Source organism: Rattus norvegicus, chromosome 17 (genome assembly GCF_021556685.1).
Source record: "Rattus norvegicus strain SHRSP/BbbUtx chromosome 17, alternate assembly SHRSP_T2T, whole genome shotgun sequence".
Taxonomy (NCBI): Eukaryota; Metazoa; Chordata; class Mammalia; order Rodentia; family Muridae; genus Rattus; species Rattus norvegicus.
The window spans coordinates 1,017,214-1,035,735 of record NC_141550.1 but is presented as its reverse complement, the minus strand read 5'-3'; the positions used below and the strand labels follow the sequence as shown (position 1 = coordinate 1,035,735).

At 44.3% G+C, this 18,522-nt stretch overlaps 1 protein-coding gene across 9 annotated transcripts in view; it reads right to left on the bottom strand.

The window, feature by feature from the left end:
• Nucleotides 1-1,581: 1,581 nt before the first annotated feature.
• Nucleotides 1,582-18,522, bottom strand: part of Slc35d2 (solute carrier family 35 member D2) — a 31,561-nt gene continuing 14,620 nt past the window's right edge. For 2 of the 9 annotated variants that reach the window (XR_015640648.1, XR_015640650.1), the window contains 8 exons: nt 17,853-17,921; nt 13,481-13,583; nt 12,586-12,623; nt 12,128-12,220; nt 10,192-10,259; nt 4,266-4,344; nt 3,287-3,369; nt 1,582-2,658 (listed from right to left, as the gene is read on the bottom strand). Coding sequence is in view for 6 of the 9 variants with exons in the window: in XM_087589935.1 (XP_087446061.1) it covers nt 2,888-3,032; nt 3,287-3,369; nt 4,266-4,344; nt 10,192-10,259; nt 12,128-12,220; nt 13,481-13,583; nt 17,853-17,921 (640 nt within the window). In the remaining 3 variants the exon portion in view is untranslated. Of the gene's footprint in view, nt 2,659-2,805; nt 3,033-3,286; nt 3,370-4,265; nt 4,345-10,191; nt 10,260-12,127; nt 12,221-12,585; nt 12,624-13,480; nt 13,584-17,852; nt 17,922-18,522 lie in introns of those variants that run through there. The other 7 variants (XM_087589931.1, XM_087589933.1, XM_087589930.1 and 4 more) reach the window with 5 other exon arrangements.

Genomic DNA, 18,522 nt, shown 5'->3' with positions numbered 1-18,522 from the left:
AGCAGAGAGGGGAGGAGGTGAGGTGAGCAGGAAAACAGCAGAGGTGGGAGAGAAGAAGAGGAGGAAGAGGAGGAAGAGGAGGAGGAAGAAGAGGAGGACACATGAACAAGTACATGACAAAGATACACAAATGGATCAACCAGAACATGAAGATTATTCTCCATGAATTAGGAAAATGCAGGTCCAAACCAAAACTCTATAAATATGGTTACTAATAAAAAAAATTTTTAATGTATGTTGTGAAAGATGAGGAAACAGTAGCTATGAAAAAAGTACAATGAATCATGTCCTCAATAAATTAAAACTAGAGCTGGGCACGTTGACACCTTTAATCCTAGGACACAGGAGATAAAGGCAGGCAGATCTCAGAGTTTAGGGCTAACCTGGTCTACACAGTAAGTACCAGGACAGCCAGGGCTATACCTGTCTTGGAAAAAATAATATCAGAATTCTACTATGTATAAATCCAAAATAACTGAAAGCAGGGTCTTCTGCCTTTTGAGACAGGGTGTTTGCTATGCGGCCGAGACTGGCCTTGAACTCACCACAGCCTACACTGGCCTCCTGAGTGCTGTAGTTGTGATCAGGGTTTTGAAGATGTATTTATACTTCTATATTTACAGTGTCATCACTCACAAAAGCCTGAAGATAGGAACATCCCAAGGGCCCATCCACAGGTGAGCAAAAAAAAAAAAAAAACAAAACGGGGTATTGTAACCATTAACATTGTCAGCTTGGCAAGATCTAGAATCACAAGACATGCCTGTGAGGAATCGTCTAGATTAAGCTGAGATGGGAAGAGCCACTCTGAATATGGGTGGCACCACTCCATGGGTTATGGTACCAGACTTTGTTCAAAGGAGCAAGCAAGTAATGCCCCTCCATCCATCCCTCTCTGCTCCTTGACTGTGGACTCATGACCAGCTCCTCGAGCTCCTGCCATCATGACTGTCTGCTCAGAGTGGACTGTACCCTAGACCTGTAAGCCAAAACAAAGCACTCCTCCACTAAGTCGCTTTTATCAGGGTGTTTTACCACACCGATAGGGCCAGATGACGCAGTGAGACCATCATTGGTCTGACAAGAAGGCAGTGGGATGAGGCACTTGACCCAAGTTCTATTCCCAAACCCGACAGAAAAGGGAAAGAACTTGAAAGCTACCTCCACAAAGTTGCCTTCTGACTGCCAGTCGTGGAGCCGTGGTGCATTCTGTGTGTGTGTGTGTGTGTGTGTGTGTGTGTGTGTGTGTGTGTGTGTCTGTCTGTCTGTCTGTCTGTCTGTCTCTGTCTCTTCACACACACACACACACACACACACACACACACACACACACACACTTGTACTTGGAAACCTATTCCTTCAGTTGCTACTACAGCTGGCTCTACTTCTACAAACCCATCTGTTTGCTGGCAGGGCTGGGGAGTGAACTCTGTAAGTACTTGTCACACGCATCTAACCTTCAAAATCCCTTGAGCAAACCTGGAGGAAGCTGGGCAGAACAAGACAGGAAGAGCCACGTGTATTAGTTACTTCTCTGTTGTTGTGACAAACAAAAAACAAGAAACGAAAATCACGACCAAGTCAACTTACAGTAGAGTTTATTTGGGCCTACAGTTCCAGAGAGGTCAGTGTGGCAGCAATCGTGGCAGGAACAGCCCTGAGCTCGTCAAACCACAAACAGGAAGCTCAGAGAGCAAACCTGAAATGGGTGAAGGCTTTGAAACCTCATCTTGTTGTTCCTTCGAGGTGGAGTAATGTGCATGCACATATGTATGTATGTATGTATGTATGTATGTATGTATGGGCATGTGTGAGCACATGTGTGTACACGTGTGTGTGGAGGCCAGAGGCTAACGATGGGTGTCTTCCTCAGTCACTCTCCACCCTATTTTGTGAGACAGTGTCTCTCACTAAACCTGATGCTCACCATTTAAGACTGGCTGGCCAGTCTCAGGATATGTCTGTATCTGTTGCTCCATGCCTGGCTTTTTATGTGAGTGCAAGAGAACAAAATTACTGCCTCCTGAGTACAGCAAGCACTCTCCCCACTTCATCCCCAGAAATATCCTTAAACACCAAACAACTGACTTTCTGTGCAATATCATACTGTGTGGCACATATAGAAATGACTTTATTTCACTGTGATGACTTGGGAAAAAAAAAATACCAACATAGCATAAATCAAAACTGACCAACTCTTACAAAGACATGTTTCAACAGCAAAAAGTTTTCCCTCCTTTTCCTTGGCTGGGACCTTTAAAATTAAGGCCATGGTGCTGATAAGCAAAGTCACCTTGGAAATATCTTCCTCAGCACACAGTGAGGGCCCCATGGCTGACTTTGAGCAAATTCGCTTAGATAGGAAGGTTCTGTACCAGGAGTTATGGGTTCCTTGTGGCTCATTATGCAGTATGAGGTAGCTTTCTTTGTATTTCCCAGACATTCCTTTTTGTGCTCTGACCAAACAGGTGACTGCCCCATGGGTGGGACCTCTGGGCTGCCCACTCCTGCTGGGGCTGCTCTTTCCAGCCTAGGCCTGCAGCTCTGTCTGCAGTCTAGCTCTTCAGATCCAGAGGGAGGCTTTCTTCATCCACAGGTTGTTTAGGTTTCGACTGGCTGCTTAGTGTTAAAAAGGAGTATCTTAAACCACCTGCCATGCTGGAGAGGGAAGAAAAGGGGGTGGGGGGATCCCATGAGCACTGTTAATATAATATAATGTAATTGTAGTCAGCTCGATTTGAACACAACTGTTAAGATCTCTGGGGTTTTTTTTTTTTTTTCCTCACGGGTTGGTGAGATTGAGAAATTTCTTCTCTGCTAATGTTTGGAAGACAGGAAAAGAGAGCGAGTACTCAGTTTTTACCGGATAACGGAACACGTAATGATTCTACAAAGAACACCCGTGCCTAGAACCCAAAAATGTGTTCAAAAGCATCCAAGTGCCAACAGCATCCTCAGGACACAGCCCTTCAAAAGGCCTCAGGCAATGAGACCCACAGGGCAGGAGGAAGATGTGTGAACTGAATTTAGACCTTAGCCCTGAGATCCTTTATGACACATGTCCCCAGAGATCACATGGAAAATGAGGGCTACAAACTCAACAGGCCGGGAGCAGGGGACGCAGTTCGGTGGCAAAGCACTTGCCTGGCCCGCACACGGCCCTGGTTGCACCCCGAGCATGGCAAATAGTACGACCATTTCTCCTTGCTTTTTGTTGCTTATTATATACCTAGTAATCGTGTTAAATCCCTTATTTACTGTGAGTTCATTTAAAAGTCTCACTTACCAAATATTTAACCCTATAAAGTTTAAGAGGGAGAAAATGTAGTCTCCACCAACCAACATCCCAATGTAGGCAACCGATACGTTCTGCAAAGAGAGGGGGCTCATCATTGAGAGTAAGGAACTTCGGGGGAACCGCAGACACGTGACAACTGAAGCCAGACGTTGCATAGACGCTTGCACGAAATTCCTAATGACATATGGCTTTATAAATAAAGTCAACTAAAATGTAGTAACTGAAAACTGCACTGTTCACCTTCCCCGGATTCCAGGCCAGAGGTGGGAGAGTACAGCTGTAATTTGCTTTCTAGCTGCTCCGGTCTTTATACCACCACTGCACAGGAAATTTTAACCCTATCACCCCCAACCTGAACAGGGCAGGTAGCTAAGTTCTAAGTAGAACTCTGTGCAAGTCATTTGAGGAAGCCGGTGGGTGGAGCGGGTAAGGTTTGCCCATTCACTTTAGGAACTTATGTGAAGAGGGGAAAAAAAAAATGGGGACTAGAATTCAGGCCACCACCACTCCCAGTTCGAGAGTCGTGTCCTCAAATGCACCCAGCCGTACACAAACCCCTTTGCACCAATCTACCACTCCAAGCTCACTGCTTTATCATAGAGTATAAATACTAAAAACATTCCTTTCAGAAGGATTCGTCTTCCTAGTGGGCAGGTTCTCCCAGCAAAACAAATCCCAGATAACGAAGTGATCACAGATATTTGGATTATTTTTCTTTCCGGTTGTTAACTTGTTTTCCACCAAATTATGCCCTCACCTGCCTCCAATTTTAAAGTAATAATCACCTTTTTTGGGGGGGTTAGCAACCCCCCTCTACGCTCGATCAGCAGCAGGGATCACACAGCGCCCTCTAGAGTCACAAGCCTCCACACTCACTGCATCTCTGTCCGCAGCAAAAAGCAGCTTTCCGCACCTGGTTTCCATCCGGTTCCCACCCAAGTGTTTAGCGCAAGGCTCCATCACTTACCTTGATCGCTCCAACCACCGCCGTGGTCAGAGCTGAGTTGTAATAACTGCAAAGAGCTGTGGAATACATCAGCAGAAACCTGAGGGCAGGAGACAGACAGCGTAAGCGCCAGCCTGCTCTGGCTGTCATGAAGGTTCTAAAACCCGGATGTAGACATTCGTCATTGAGCTTTTTACAAGGAAAACAAAACAAAACAAAACAAAACAAAACAAAAAGGGTTCAGTTGTGCAAAAGCCAAACCTCCTGCGTTTATATGGTGTGTCCACAAAGTGAGGGGAGGAAAAGGATTTTTATCAACAGGTATTAACTCCACATCTTCATACAGGTATATAGTGTGATTTGGTCACATCCGGTTCCCGCTGGCCCCCTCTCCAGTTATCCACTTTCTATCTTCACGAGGCTTCCGTTTTGTTGGGGAGTCTTCTGTCTTTGTTTTTGGTAACGCACTACATTTATTTGTTTTACTTTGAGATCTGCTTGTTTTCAGATTTGTTTGAAGGTGGATTTCTCTATGTAGCCTAGGCTGGCCTCCACTTCAGAGAGAAATACTTGCCTGTGCTTTCAAGGTCTTAGATTAAAGACATGCACTCGACTCTATGCCTGCCAAATGCCCTTGTTTTTACAGAAATGTTACTAGATTTGTGAATGTGGTCCTAGTATCTAGATGCTGAAGTATTGGGCACTTCAGAAAAGTCTGTTTCTAGGACCCCACGTGGTGCTGTACGCCCATCAACATCTTAATACGGGAGGCAGGAGGGAGGCTCGAGAGTTAAAGGGTAGCCTTGGTTACATCAAGGCCAGCCCGGGTCACATGAGACCACCCACACTCCACATATATAATGTGTATGCATGCGTGCCTTCAATTGTTATCATTTTTATGAACTCAATTAATAATATTATCCAGGCATAAAATTAATGAGCTTTTAAAACTCGGCCTGTCACCAAGTGCAGCTCTGCCTGACCTTGGTGATCTGAGGAGATGACCCACACTACCTAACTGGGAGGAGCTCAGAGTACCCAGAATACATCTGTGGAGCCCAGGAAACCACAAGCTAGGCTATATCCTGTGGCTTCCAAACTTAAGCTCAGACTTCCACAAGGACAGGCATGGATATTCTTTATTTCTCCTGAAAAAGTACCAACCCCATGTTCTAGTCAGGCCATGCTGTAAAACACTTTGGCCTGCCTGCAGATTCAGTAACTAGGACCCCAAGATCTCAGTACCATCTGCCAGGAGTATGGGGATCCTGGGTAACAAACGAGTTGCTAGGAATGAGCCCCAGTCCTGTAACACAGCATAGATAGAGAGGCTGCACTTCTCAATATGCCCACTAGATGTCCTCAGAGAGGGATAAAATAAAAATTGTAATGTGCTTGCTAGGCAAGGATGAGGACTAGATTTTAGATCTCAAGCACACACGTTTTAAAAAAAAAAAAAAAAGCCAGGTTGGATGGTGCACTCCTAGTCCCAGGACTAGGAGATGGAAAGATAACTTAGGGTCTTTGGGTTTGCCAGCCACTCAGTCTAGCCAAATCAGAGAGCTCTTGGTTCAATGGGAGACCGTATGTCAAAAAGCAAGGTGGAGATTGACAGGTGAGATACATGATATACACACATGTGCATACTCTACACACATGGACACACACACACACACACACACACACACATACAAGTTATTTTGAAAGAAACATTTATAATTACTTATAAAGGGTATCAGATAAGACCAAGACATTGATCTAAAAGAGCCTCCATTAATTCCATGGAGTCTTACGTAGGGTTACTATTTCTGTGATGAAACACCATGACCAAAGAAACTGGGGAAGGAAAGATTTATTCAGTTTACACCTCCACAGCACTCACTTCTTCATCATGGAAGGAAGTCAGGACAAGAACCTGAACAGGGCAGGAACCTGGAGGCAGGAGCTGATGCAGAAGCCATGGAGGGGTGCTGCTTACTGGCTTGCTCCCCATGGCTTGCTCAGTCTGCTTTCTTATATAACTCAAGACACCAGCCCTGGAACGGCCCTGCCCATAATAGGCTGGGCCCTCCCACATCAATCACTAATTAAGAAAATGCCCTACAGCTGGATCTTACGTAAGCATTTCCTCAGTTGAGATACCCTCCGTTCAGATAACTTTAGCTTGTGTTGAGTTGACATAAAAACTATTCCCCACACATGGGAAATGCCACCACTTGGTCTCTGCATTTATTTATTTACTTACTTTTGAGTTCCATCCAACACATGCCAGCACATACAGGAGTGCAGTACCCACCTTTAGACAACAAAAACCAATTTACACATCTGCCATTGAATGTAATGGTACGGTGGCAGTCAGTCTTGTCAACATGACTAAACTTAGGATCATCATGGAAAAACACTACTGGCCATGGCTGGTAGGGAGGCTCCAGAAATTTTTGAATGAAGAGGGAAGACCCACACGAACACGGGCAGCGCAATCTCACGGGCTTTGGTCTCAGACTGAATAAAAAGGAGCAATGAGGTGGGCATCACCCTCTGCTTCACTACAGATGCAAAGTGTCGGCTGCCTTTCTTCTGTCACCTTCCCTGCCAAGTGGACTGTACTCTCCGTGAGCAAAAGTGAATTCCTAAGTGGCTTTGTCACAGCGAGGATAAAAGTAGCCAATATCGGTACCACGCGTGTGTCGCCTCTGATTCCAAGCTCAGAGTCACAGACACAGGTAAGGTCACAGGAACCAGAATCTCCTCCTTGGCAGTATATCTCTTCATCTTTCTCTCCCTACTGACTTGGAGCTGGCCATAAAGAAACTCTCCGACTTATCTTGTAAACGATCATAAGAGCCCTGTTTCTGAGAGACAGAAACATCTTGAGGAAAGTAAGCTACAGAGAGAGAGAGAGAGAGAGAGAGAGAGAGAGAGAGAGAGAGAGAGAGAGAGACCAGGAAGCATCTAAACAGAAAGGTTTTCCAGGCTTCCCCACTGTTTATCAACAGACCACACTCTTGTCTGTCCAATTGCATTTCCACCACCACAGTCCACACATCAATCACATCTATGCCATGACAACTGAGCACCACCCGGTTTACAAAAAGGGAAACGAGAATGAACTTGCTGTTCACTGGGTGAGCAATGCCCCCCACCTCCACTGTTCATCCCCCCACCCCCGCAAGACTCTCTGAATTTTTTCCTCTGGCTGCTCATCTGCATCCTTATAACTATCCTTTATAACAAACCTCAGGGTGTCTAGTATTTGTCTGCAAGTTTTGCAAGATGCTCTAGCAAATGGCTTGGCCCCAAGGAAGGGGGTCTCAAGAACCTGATTTTAGCCAATGCTCTGGAAGTCCTGGAGATACAATTGGTACAGTGCTCGAGGACCTGAGTTCAATCTTTGCAGTTCATGTAGCGGGGAGGGAAGGAGGAGTTGGGCATGGTAGTGTACTTATAATCTCACCTCTGGGAGGCGGGTGCATCCCTAGGGTTGGATGCTGGATGCCCAGCCAACCTGAGTTGGCAACTTCCGGGTCACAACTACCCTGTGTCTAAAAACAAGGTTGTTTCTGGACCTTCAAACATTTAAGCTACACACACACACACACACACACACACACACACACACACACACACGAAAGAGAGAGAGAGAGAGAGAGAGAGAGAGAGAGAGAGAGAGAGAGAGAGAGAGGTGGGGGAGCAAAACAACTCTTGATACCCTAAGTAAGGAAGTCAGATACCTTCGTGTTTCTAATAAGGAGAACATTGCTTCCTCGGAGAGATCAAAGGTTCTGGGTCAGGTTAGAAACAGATTAGGATAATCGGCTTAAACAACAGGAACCTGGTGCCAGCTGCTAAAGGAATGAACTAGAACCTGAGCTCTCTTAGCATGGCGGCCTTTTTCAAGTCGAGGCTGCCAGCCTGCAGCTCAGTCTGCATTTTACTTTGCATGCGTCCGCTGTCTATCCCATCTTCCTGAAGCGCTCGGTCCCCACGACCTGTTTGCAAACCCTTAATCACACATTTAGGATTCCAGAAGATTAGTCTAACCTCACCATATCTCAAAAGGAAATTAAACACCTGCCCTTTCAACATAGTATTGGTTTTGTAATAAGCTTATTAAAACTGAAAGTAAAATCCAGTAAGGCAGCTCAGCAGATAAAGGCCCTTGCCTCCAAGCCTGACGACCTGCGTTCAATACCTGGGATCATTATGGTAGAAGAAGAGAACAAATGCCACATGCACACTAAGGCGGCATGCACATATGTGTGTGCGTGCACACACACACATACACACAGGAATAAATGTTAAGAAAAATTGTGGGGTTGGGGATTTAGCTCAGTGGTAGAGCACTTGCCTAGCAAGCGCAAGGCCCTGGGTTCGGTCCCCAGCTCCAAAAAAAAAAAAAAAAAAAGAAAGAAAAATTGTAAAGAAAAAATTTAAAGAGAGTATTTTAAGATTATGATTTCGACAAATTCAATAAGGGTCTAGTGGTTGAGGGGGGGAAAAGGTTGATACAAACTTACAAGTGGTGACATTAAGAAAGCCGGCTTCAGCTGGCTGTCTGGGTCCTGCCTTGGGAAGCACCTGACATTAACCTTGAGCTGCCTGCTGAGTGGGCAACTCAAGCTGGTGGCCAGTTGTCCCTAACAGTGACTTCTAAGGCTGTGGGGAAGCAAACCAGCTGGTTGTGTTGTGTCACAACCCTCAAGGGAGCAGAACGTTGAGAAGTCCACCATGCCAAAGCTGGAGTTTTCTTTCTAACATGGCTTTGGAATTGAAACTTAATAACAGAAGGCAAAGCCCGTAGAGAAGAAAAACTACTGACAAGGCTGTGAAAAGAAAGCAGACAGCAGAGCTCAACAGAGCTCAAGAGGAGAGGCAGGTAGCATCCGCTCAGCGTGGCAGCGTGAACCTGTGGGCCCAGCACGTGGGAGATGGGAGTCAGGACAACTGGAACTCAAGCCTGGGATGCATGAGACCCTCTCTCCAAATGCCAAAACAAAACCAAGAAGGAGATATCAGCAACCACGAGAGCATTTCTTTTTCTCTTTTTGTTTCTTCCTCCTCTTCCTTCTAACTCAGTCTGGCTGTAAACTTTAGGAATCTCCTGCCTCAACCTCTTGGGTGATGGGACTGCAGGCATGGTCTGCAGTGCACGGCGTGGCATTCCTTTCTGTCCCCTTTCTACATGTTTATTACGTCCCAAGTCCACTTTGGGATTAAATCCTCCAGTATGCATATCCTGGCCTCATGAATCTGATTCTTTTTTTTTTTTTCTTTTTTTTTTGGAGCTGGGGACCGAACCCAGGACCTTGTGCTTGCTAGGCAAGTGCTCTACTACTGAGCTAAATCCCCAACCCTATGAATCTGATTCTTGAACTCATGAGGCTCAGAGAGGCTAAGCAGCTTATCCACAAACCCTGAGCTAGTTGAGTGTCAAATCCAAGATCGAACTTCCACACATGGGTAGACAGACAGACAGACACACACGCACGGAGGGGGGGAGAGACAGATAGACAGACACAGAGAGACAGAGTAATAATAATAAATTAAATTAAGAACACCATCACCAGAATAACTATTAAATCCAATAAAGCTAAAGAAAGAGGTAATGAGACTAGAGAGACAGCTCCAAGTGTTAAGAGCGCCCACTGCTCTTGCAGAGGACCTGGATTGGGTCCTCACCACCCACATGATGACTTGTACTACCTGTAACTCCAGTTCCAGGGGACCCAGCACTCTCTCTGTCTGTGCTTCCAGCACAGACAAAACCTGCAAATGCAGAGCTGGCAGGTTACGTTGGGAGTGTAGGGGTTGGGGGCCCTGTCTAGAGAAAGTCAGGAGAAACACAGGAAAGAGGATTCTGGCAGGACAAACAGATGACAGACAAATTAGATCTGACTTGTCAAGAAATACCATCAACCAACTTCTCCGCTTATATACAGTCTCTTACCCCAAAAGACAGGAAAGAAGAAACTGTACGATAAACAAAACATTCTTCCAGTGGCTGAATTCAGTGGCCTGTGATGACAAGAAAAGACCCATCGTGCAGTGAGTGACAGTTCCATTTAAATCCAGTTGGCACAACCTACCACCTTTTGTGCCATTGATGTATTAACAATAATTATACACTTCTATCAAAGAGACATGCATTAAATATCAATAATTATTTACATAAGCGATTATTATACTACTTTTCAAACCTTTATTTGAAAGTTTCCATCATAAAAAGATTTTATTGTTACTTATAGAGTACTTCTGATTCCCTATGTGCACATGTCAGAGTGCACCCTTACACATACACACACACACACACACGCAAATAATTAAAAAACTAAATAAATCGTAATAAATTAAAAACCAAGAGCTAGAAGTATTTATATAAGCAATAAATAAAAATTATTTACTCTGGACACCATAAACCCAGGAAGGGTTATTTAGTAATATTTCTTCACCAGCCCACACTTTAATCAATGTTAGTTTTCTATCTTTAAGAATGAATCTTAAACATTTTAAGAAACAGAATCTACAAAGCATGCTGTATTATGAATCTTTTGTACTCCGGGGAGGTTTTCAATCTGAAAAGAAAATCAATTTTATAAAACCCCTCTCCCTCAGTTGCAACCCACTACATGTATTTTGAACCTACTGTAGGGAGAGTCAAATGAGTATCCCAAGGACCTGAGGTTTGTTAACAGAAGGGCCATTTTCTCTGATTTCATTTCCCAGAGGCAGAATAAAAGCACAGTTAATAATCCACTGACTATGTAAGTCTGAAGTGTAGGACTGACTTCCCTGAGTAGTGAGTCACCAAAAACTTTGGCCTTTCCATCTCTCCCCATCATCCCATCCATACTCCCTCCAGTGACAGAGAGTGAAGAGTTCACTCCATGTCATCTATCTGCTTTCAACTCGAACTTTACACAGATGTACACAAACTCCTTTCTTTAGTTCATAATCTAAAATGGACTCAGTCAAGGCCCCAAGCAACCAGCTAAAAGACCTTGGAATAATTCAGTGAACAGTTTGAACAGTTATGGGGTGAAAACAGATCACTTTTTCCTGGTAGGGCCTCTCTCCTTTTCATTACTAATTACAGTGTACACCTTACATCTCTGGTCATCTCTTGTCATCCAGTACTTTAAGGGTGTACTCATATTTTATCTTTAGGTTCTTCTATTACATGTATATGTGTGTGCATGGTATGGGTATGTGGCTTAGGCACAGCACACGCATGGCATTCTGAAGACAATTTGCCCGAGTCGGCTCTCTCCATATGTAACATGGGTCCTGGGGCTAGAACTTAGGTCGTCAAGCTTGGCAACAGGTAAACATCTCTGCAGCCCAAATGAGTTGCATTTTGAACATTTTAGCTTTTGTACTTTATCATTTTAGAGGAAAAAAATATATCTCCATTCCCCCTCCCTTTGTGACACCGAGGATCAAACCCTCAGTCCTGTGCATGCCAGCCAATGTCCGACCACTGGTGTACATGGTGTGCCCTAGATACTGCTCGTAGATCTTAAATGTATTTTTCTAGTTATATTTTTTCCTAATAATAATTCTACAAAGTTCTCCAGTCCATCTGCAATTTCAGTGCCTGGCAATTACTCAATTCAAAGAGCTCGCCCAAATCTCCAGAGTATGAATTGAAGCGGTCAGAGAGGGCAAACAGTGGGTGATCCGTCTGGCACCACATCAGGAGGCAAAATTCTCCTAGAATATGAGAATTTAATGAATCATATCTCCACTAACAATGGGGCTAACTCTCGACTTACCCACAGAGTAAAAAATACAATGAAGCTGACGTTGCATTGAACACTCACCCTAGCACATCCTAGCTCAGCCTCGCCGACCTTAACCATGTTCATGACACGGGCCATATTTACCTGCTGAAAGTCTCCAGTAGAGACGCTAATAATGACAGTTGGGATGAGCATGAAGCAGGCATTGTAGAAAAGCACTCCGTACTTCCCCAACTCCTGTGGGAATAAGAAAATCGCATTCAGTTGCTAAAAGGTATCGTTGTCTCCTGGGCCGATTTCTCTATTTATGCATAATTAGAATGTGTAAAAGGCTGGCAATGTCCTGTAAGACTTTTGGCCCAGGTCTGTTGTAAAATGGACCATTGCACTGTGTTGTAACTTCAGAATAAATGTTTGTTCTACACCAACAAGCACATGTACAATGGATGAAAATAGAGGGCTTGGGGCACCACCCATCCCTGACACTCCACTCGTAAGCACGTTATTCAGAGTAGCAAATCTGAAATGAGATAATGGAAATTTAAAATGTTAACCAATTCTTTTAAAACATCTGCTCCATCCATTAAAGAATAGCAGCCTACCGTGTGTTTGCTTTCACTAAAGTGGCCACCCACATCTCCTAAAAAAAAAAAAAAGGAGGAGGTGACATATTGTATTCAGGAAGGCGGTGAACCTGTTTTTGTAAAACTGTCACCATTCAAAGAAACAAATGGGCATACAGATTTTAAAAATAGCTCACAGAAAAGCACCCATCAGTCAGGGAGAACTCCCTCACAAAGCACAAAGAGCCCAGAACAAAGACCCATATGCTGGCTCACCCCAGACAGCTTCCGGTCACAGCTGGGGCTGGGTGAAGGCTGGGGCAGCACGACAGGCAGGCCCAACAGCTTGCAATCTGAAGAGATGGTTAGTACGGGAGGACATGACAAATGACCATCAGCCACCTCACCTCGTGAGGAAACAGGCTTGGAGAAATGAAGGTTTAAAGGCATAATGGCCTATGAGTTACCGAAGCTTACAGCTAGAAACCTACGGCATAGACTAAATGCTCTCAGAGTTAATATCATGACCCTCTACACTTCCTTCTGAATCTGTCATGGTCGTTAATGATGCTGCTTTTAAAAAAAAATGAATTTGCTTTTCAAAATGTATATAAATATACCTCTACGTATACACATATACACGTGTACATATATATTCATGTATGTTTTGAAAAGCAAATATATATGTATATATATATATTCTGAATTCACATCTAAAACAGTGACATCTTTTCCTCCCTCTCTAATTTTTCAACCAAACTCTTGCAAGAAGGTCTTATACAGACAAGATAATTAAGAAGAAAGCAGCAGTTTCTAGATCACAGAGCACGCATCGAGTTGCATGCCCACTGAACATGCTCACTGTCATTTTTCATGCCGTTCCAGGAGCCAGACGGCACAGGCTAATGCTGCAGGAGGGAAGAAGGTCCACTACCTTCGGGTCCATCTTCTGTTTGGTATAAACTCCGTTTGCTGCGGTGAAGATGTCATTCAAGAATACAAAAACGTAGCCTTCCCAGTTGAATGTGAGGTCAGAGCTGGCAGGGAGAACAGGAAGGGGAGGTGTTAATAAAGGCACTCTCCAGCTGGCCTCAGAGCATCCTTGCTTGTCTGTGGCCTGGTCAGATCTGTGTGCAGTGCTAGTATCATCTTTTCTGAAGCAAACTATTCCCCTACTAGCAGTGAGTCATTAACTCCTCTGGTTCCTCCCAGATGAGAACAAGACAGCTGGTCAGGCGACCTCCATTTAATTACACTTAGCTTAAGATCTGGGGACCTGAACTGTCTAGCTTTAACTACAGACCCTTTGCGGGTTAACTGATAGGTTGGCACAATAATTAGTGAGCCGTGGCTGTCCTGAGACCACCATTTGCCCACACACCACTAGCCCTGCTTATTATAAGCAGGGTCATTCCCCAGGGGACAGCCTGAGAGTGACATCTCCATCTGGTGCCCAGACAGTTCCCTGTCTGTCAAAGGGTGAAGCACACCCTATGTGCCTGTGTAAGCCTCCTAAGACCCCTTCCTTCCAGGATTCTGAGCACCTCCGCAATCTCCCTCCTAAATAAGTAGCGCCAGCATAAAAACATCGAAGAGAAATGACACGTGGATGTGGCAGACAACCATGTCACGAGATGTGACTTGTCCACTCACACGTCCCCATAATATAAATTGTCAGAAGGCAAACCTTCCATACACCCTCTTAGGAGGAGTACCTGGAGCTTGCGAATTTAGTCAGTTAGCTAACTAGCTGGTTACTTGGTGGTTCCCTGAGACGGGATTTTACGACATTTACCCAAGAGGGTCTGCAGCTCAGACAATTCCCCCTTTGTAGTACATAACACCACAGGCAGGTAACACTGCTCCTCGCTGGCTGGGGACTGATGATTTAACAGACAAGTACAAAGGAATACAAATCGTGTTAGTATTTTCCCTGCACAGGAATCCACACAAGAATGAAACTCAAAACAGTTGGATACAGAGATTTCTGAACTGTATTAGCAAAGCTTTCAGTGCCAAAGACAGACTGGGACCTAGCAGGAAACACAGGAGGAAGCAGTGGCAGGGAAAGGTTATTTTAGAGTTGAATTACGCAGGCTCATCTGAGTGCCAACTGTCTGTCTGTCTGTGTTCAGCAGTAGATGTGGCTCCTTTTGTTAGTCCAGGAGAGGGCCAGTTCTACAAAGGGAGGCTAAACCTAGCTGTCAGGCACAAAGGGTAGAGCAGAGCCTCCTCATATCTCTTGGTTCTCAATGAACCTTTGAGTTCAGAACAGCCCTGATGCCAAAGCAGCGAGTTCTGGCTAAACCCATCTACCTAATTTTGCTTCTCGTTCATAAATGCTGCCTGCAGGAATTGCTGGAGGGAGCTAAGTCTGAATTTGCGAATGATTCCTTTGAGCAACAGAAGTGTTAAATTCAACTTGTCTATAGTTTTTCTTTGGAGGCCGGACAGGTAGTTAGTTCTGTTGATAAAGTGTTTGTCACACAAACGCAAGGTCCTGAATTCAATCCTCAGAATCCACATTAGAAACCTAGACATGGTGACATTTTTAATCCTAGAGCTGAGAAAGGGAGACAGGTAGATCCCTGGGGTCCAGTCGTCAGTCAGTCTAAGCTGAATCAGCAAACAAAAAAACCGTCTCAGTAAACAAAATGGGCAAGCTGTTTGAACAAAAGGGTATACTGTGTGACATACCATAACATACCACAGCTTCCCTGGGAAGATTTTTTTTTCTTTTGATGGGGGAGGTTACAAGGATGGAGGGCAGAGATGGAAGGACTGGGAAATGGGTGGAATTGGGGTACATGATATGTAATTCACACAAAAAAATCAATTAAAAATTAAAAAAAAATTTTTTTGGGGTTCTTTTTTTCGGAGCTGGGGACCGAACCCAGGGCCTTGCGCTTCCTAGGCAAGCACTCTATCACTGAGCTAAATCCCCAACCCCCCAAAAAAATTTTTTTTAAAGGAAGCAAACGGACAGCTCCTAAGGAATGATGTTGACCTCTGTCCTCTGCAAACACAAGTGCACACACACAAGTGCACACACACACACACACACACACACACACACATGCCCATACATGTGAGCACAGCATATACACACAAAAAGTCTTAGTGAAACAAACTTTTCTAATTTTGAATAAGCAGAGAAGACCAAGGTTTTGGAGGTATGAGGAAAAGGCACTTCCTGGGAGAGCTTTAGATCCATAATCCTGTCTCCTCCATGTCCAAGAATGCCCAACAGAGAATGGGTAATCCCTGAAGCTGGCCCACCCCATTCTTACCCATCATTCACTGGAGTAGTAGTGAGAACAAAGTGTATGAGGAATACGATACCAGGCAAAGTAGAGCATACGCAGGGTCAGCAGAGGGACTGTCACTGGGGCCATTCCTAAATAATCTAACATTTTCAGCCATGTGGCTTCCTTAGATGAATAAAATATAAGAAAGGAAGCACACATCACTTATGGGCAAAAGTCTTATGAACCTGTGCAGAATTCCCCATAACTCCTGTTCCTTCCTGGATCACCAAGGAAGCCCTGTCTGAGGTAGGGACCCTCAGTAAACAGGAAACAGAACCCACACTGACTGCTCTGGGTTCACAGTCAAGGTAGGGCATATCTGATGTATAGAAACAAGTGAAACACGGGACCTGTTTATTACGGCAGGTGAGCCTGGCTCATCCAACTCAGTCTGATCAACAACTGTTTGCACAGGGGTTGGCTGACTTAGATAGACAGGAAGTTATCTCTGGAAGGGAATGAACAAGAGGCATCTTAAATAGGACACATGGAACAACAACTGGGCTTGCTCGGGGCCCGGAAACAGGATGTTGAACAATAGTGATGGTTGGCTGATAATTACGATTAAGATACTGGTGACAGATGACTCCAGATGGACCAGCTAGGACAGGATTGCCATTCCAAGCTGGCTCCAGGGAAAGCAATATGACTTTAGAAACAATCATCAATCATCAAAATTAATTGAGTTCACTCAGGTTCTACACTGGCCACTCCTCACCAAAGACTTAGACATGTTTGTGTGTACACACACCTGTACACTAGTACGTGTGCAGGCCAGAGGGTTATGTCACTCATGTGTCTTCCTCGGTCACTCCCCATCTTATTTTTTGAAACTGAGTCTCTCGACTGAATCTGATGCTCCCCATTTTGGGTATACTAGCTGGCCAAGTGAGTCTCAGAGACATGCCCGTGCCAAGGTCCTGGGTATGTGCTACTACTCCTGGCTTTTTTTTTTTTCAGACATGGATGTGGGGATTACATGCATATACATAGAAGGACAGACAGAGTCATTTCCCCTGCCCTGCTTCTACATATTAATAGCGAAGGGAAGAAGTCTGAACTAGTAGTTAGCCTTGGCCTGTCCTGGAACATAGCAGCGTATGTAATGACCACACGCCAGTTATCAGCAACAATAACTGGCCCTGTGGCATTGGTGCATGTCTTTAATCCCAGCACTTGGGAGGCAAAGGCCTTAGTTCAAGGCCAGCCTGGACCTGAATGAACTTGATAGACTTGAATAAACTTGGAAGGAACATAATGAGTTCCAGGACAGCCAGGGTTACACAGGAAAAACCCTGTCTCGAAAGAAAACCAAAATCCCAAACAACAAACAAACAAACAAACCCCAAACCAACCAACCAACCAAGAAAACAATAAGTGGGTTTATAAACCCTGTTGACTTATTTTAGGTGTAGGTGTGTGTGTGTGTGTGTGTGTGTGTGTGTGTGTGTGTGTGTGTGTGTTGGGTGCTGTGTAATGAAAATGGATCTTAGTGTATGCTAAGTACACATTCTACCATTGAGTTAAACCCAAACCCTACTCTGTTATTTTAAACCAAATGCCTAAGAACGCCTCAAATAGAATTTTTAAAACTAAGGCCATTCAATGACAAAAGTAAACTGGCCACTGCCTTTTGTCGAGGATAATTTTGTTAACACCCTGTGATGCTTGCAAACAGAAGAACACTGTCATCTACAGAATTTACACTCAAGACCCACACAATTGAATTTTAAAGAAAGTCATAATATTTTAAGCTATGTTGGGCCACTTTTGACAGCTACCCTTACTGCCCATGGCATTTATTTTATTTTATTTTTTTTAATTTTTTTATTTTTTTTGATGCTCATGGGAACATGTGGGGATGCCACCAACTCAACAGATTTCTCTCCCAGCTGCTCAATCCGGCTGCAGAAAGATGGAGGAGGAAAACAGGACAGGGTTGCTATTGCCAAAAAACACAGAGAAGCCACTGAACAGCAGGGCAGGGCCAAGTCTCACCCGGCTGCTATGAAAGCCCCAAGAACGATGGCCAAGACACTGAGGATGATGCTCAACGAATACTGTTTCCTGCAGTCAAGAAAAAAGAAAGGGAAGAAATATTATTATGTTAATTAAAAAAAAAAAAACCTCAGACATCAGTGGCTCTGTAGCTAATATCCGACATCCGACGCGTTCATGTAGAGAAGGCTCTGGAAATGTAAATCGGGACACACTTACTTACTTCTTAAGCTGTTGCTTTAACCTAATTATAAAGTGATTTTTCTCCTCCCCCTGGAAAGGTGCTGGGATAAAATGCAGAAGAGGGCCCGATGCACAGTATAAGGCTTAAAACATTGTACTTTTAACTAGAAATCTTTACGGCAAAATGGAAATTTGCATTTTCAGGGGTCGGCCTGAGTATTCTCCTAAGACAAGTCTATGTCAACATTTATGAGATTTAATTTATTCTGATATCATGCCATGGCCCATCAGGGCCCTGTCCCCTGCTCTTCTGCCTGCTCCCCATCCCCCTCTTTGTCACTATTCATTCCACCCAGCTCAGCACACAGATTGGAAACTGTTTAAGGATGGCTGTTACTTCTTTTATAATTTCCTACCACAATGCCATTTGTCTGCTATAAAATAAACATTTAAATAACCCTCACTGAGATAATAGGGGTCTGTGGAA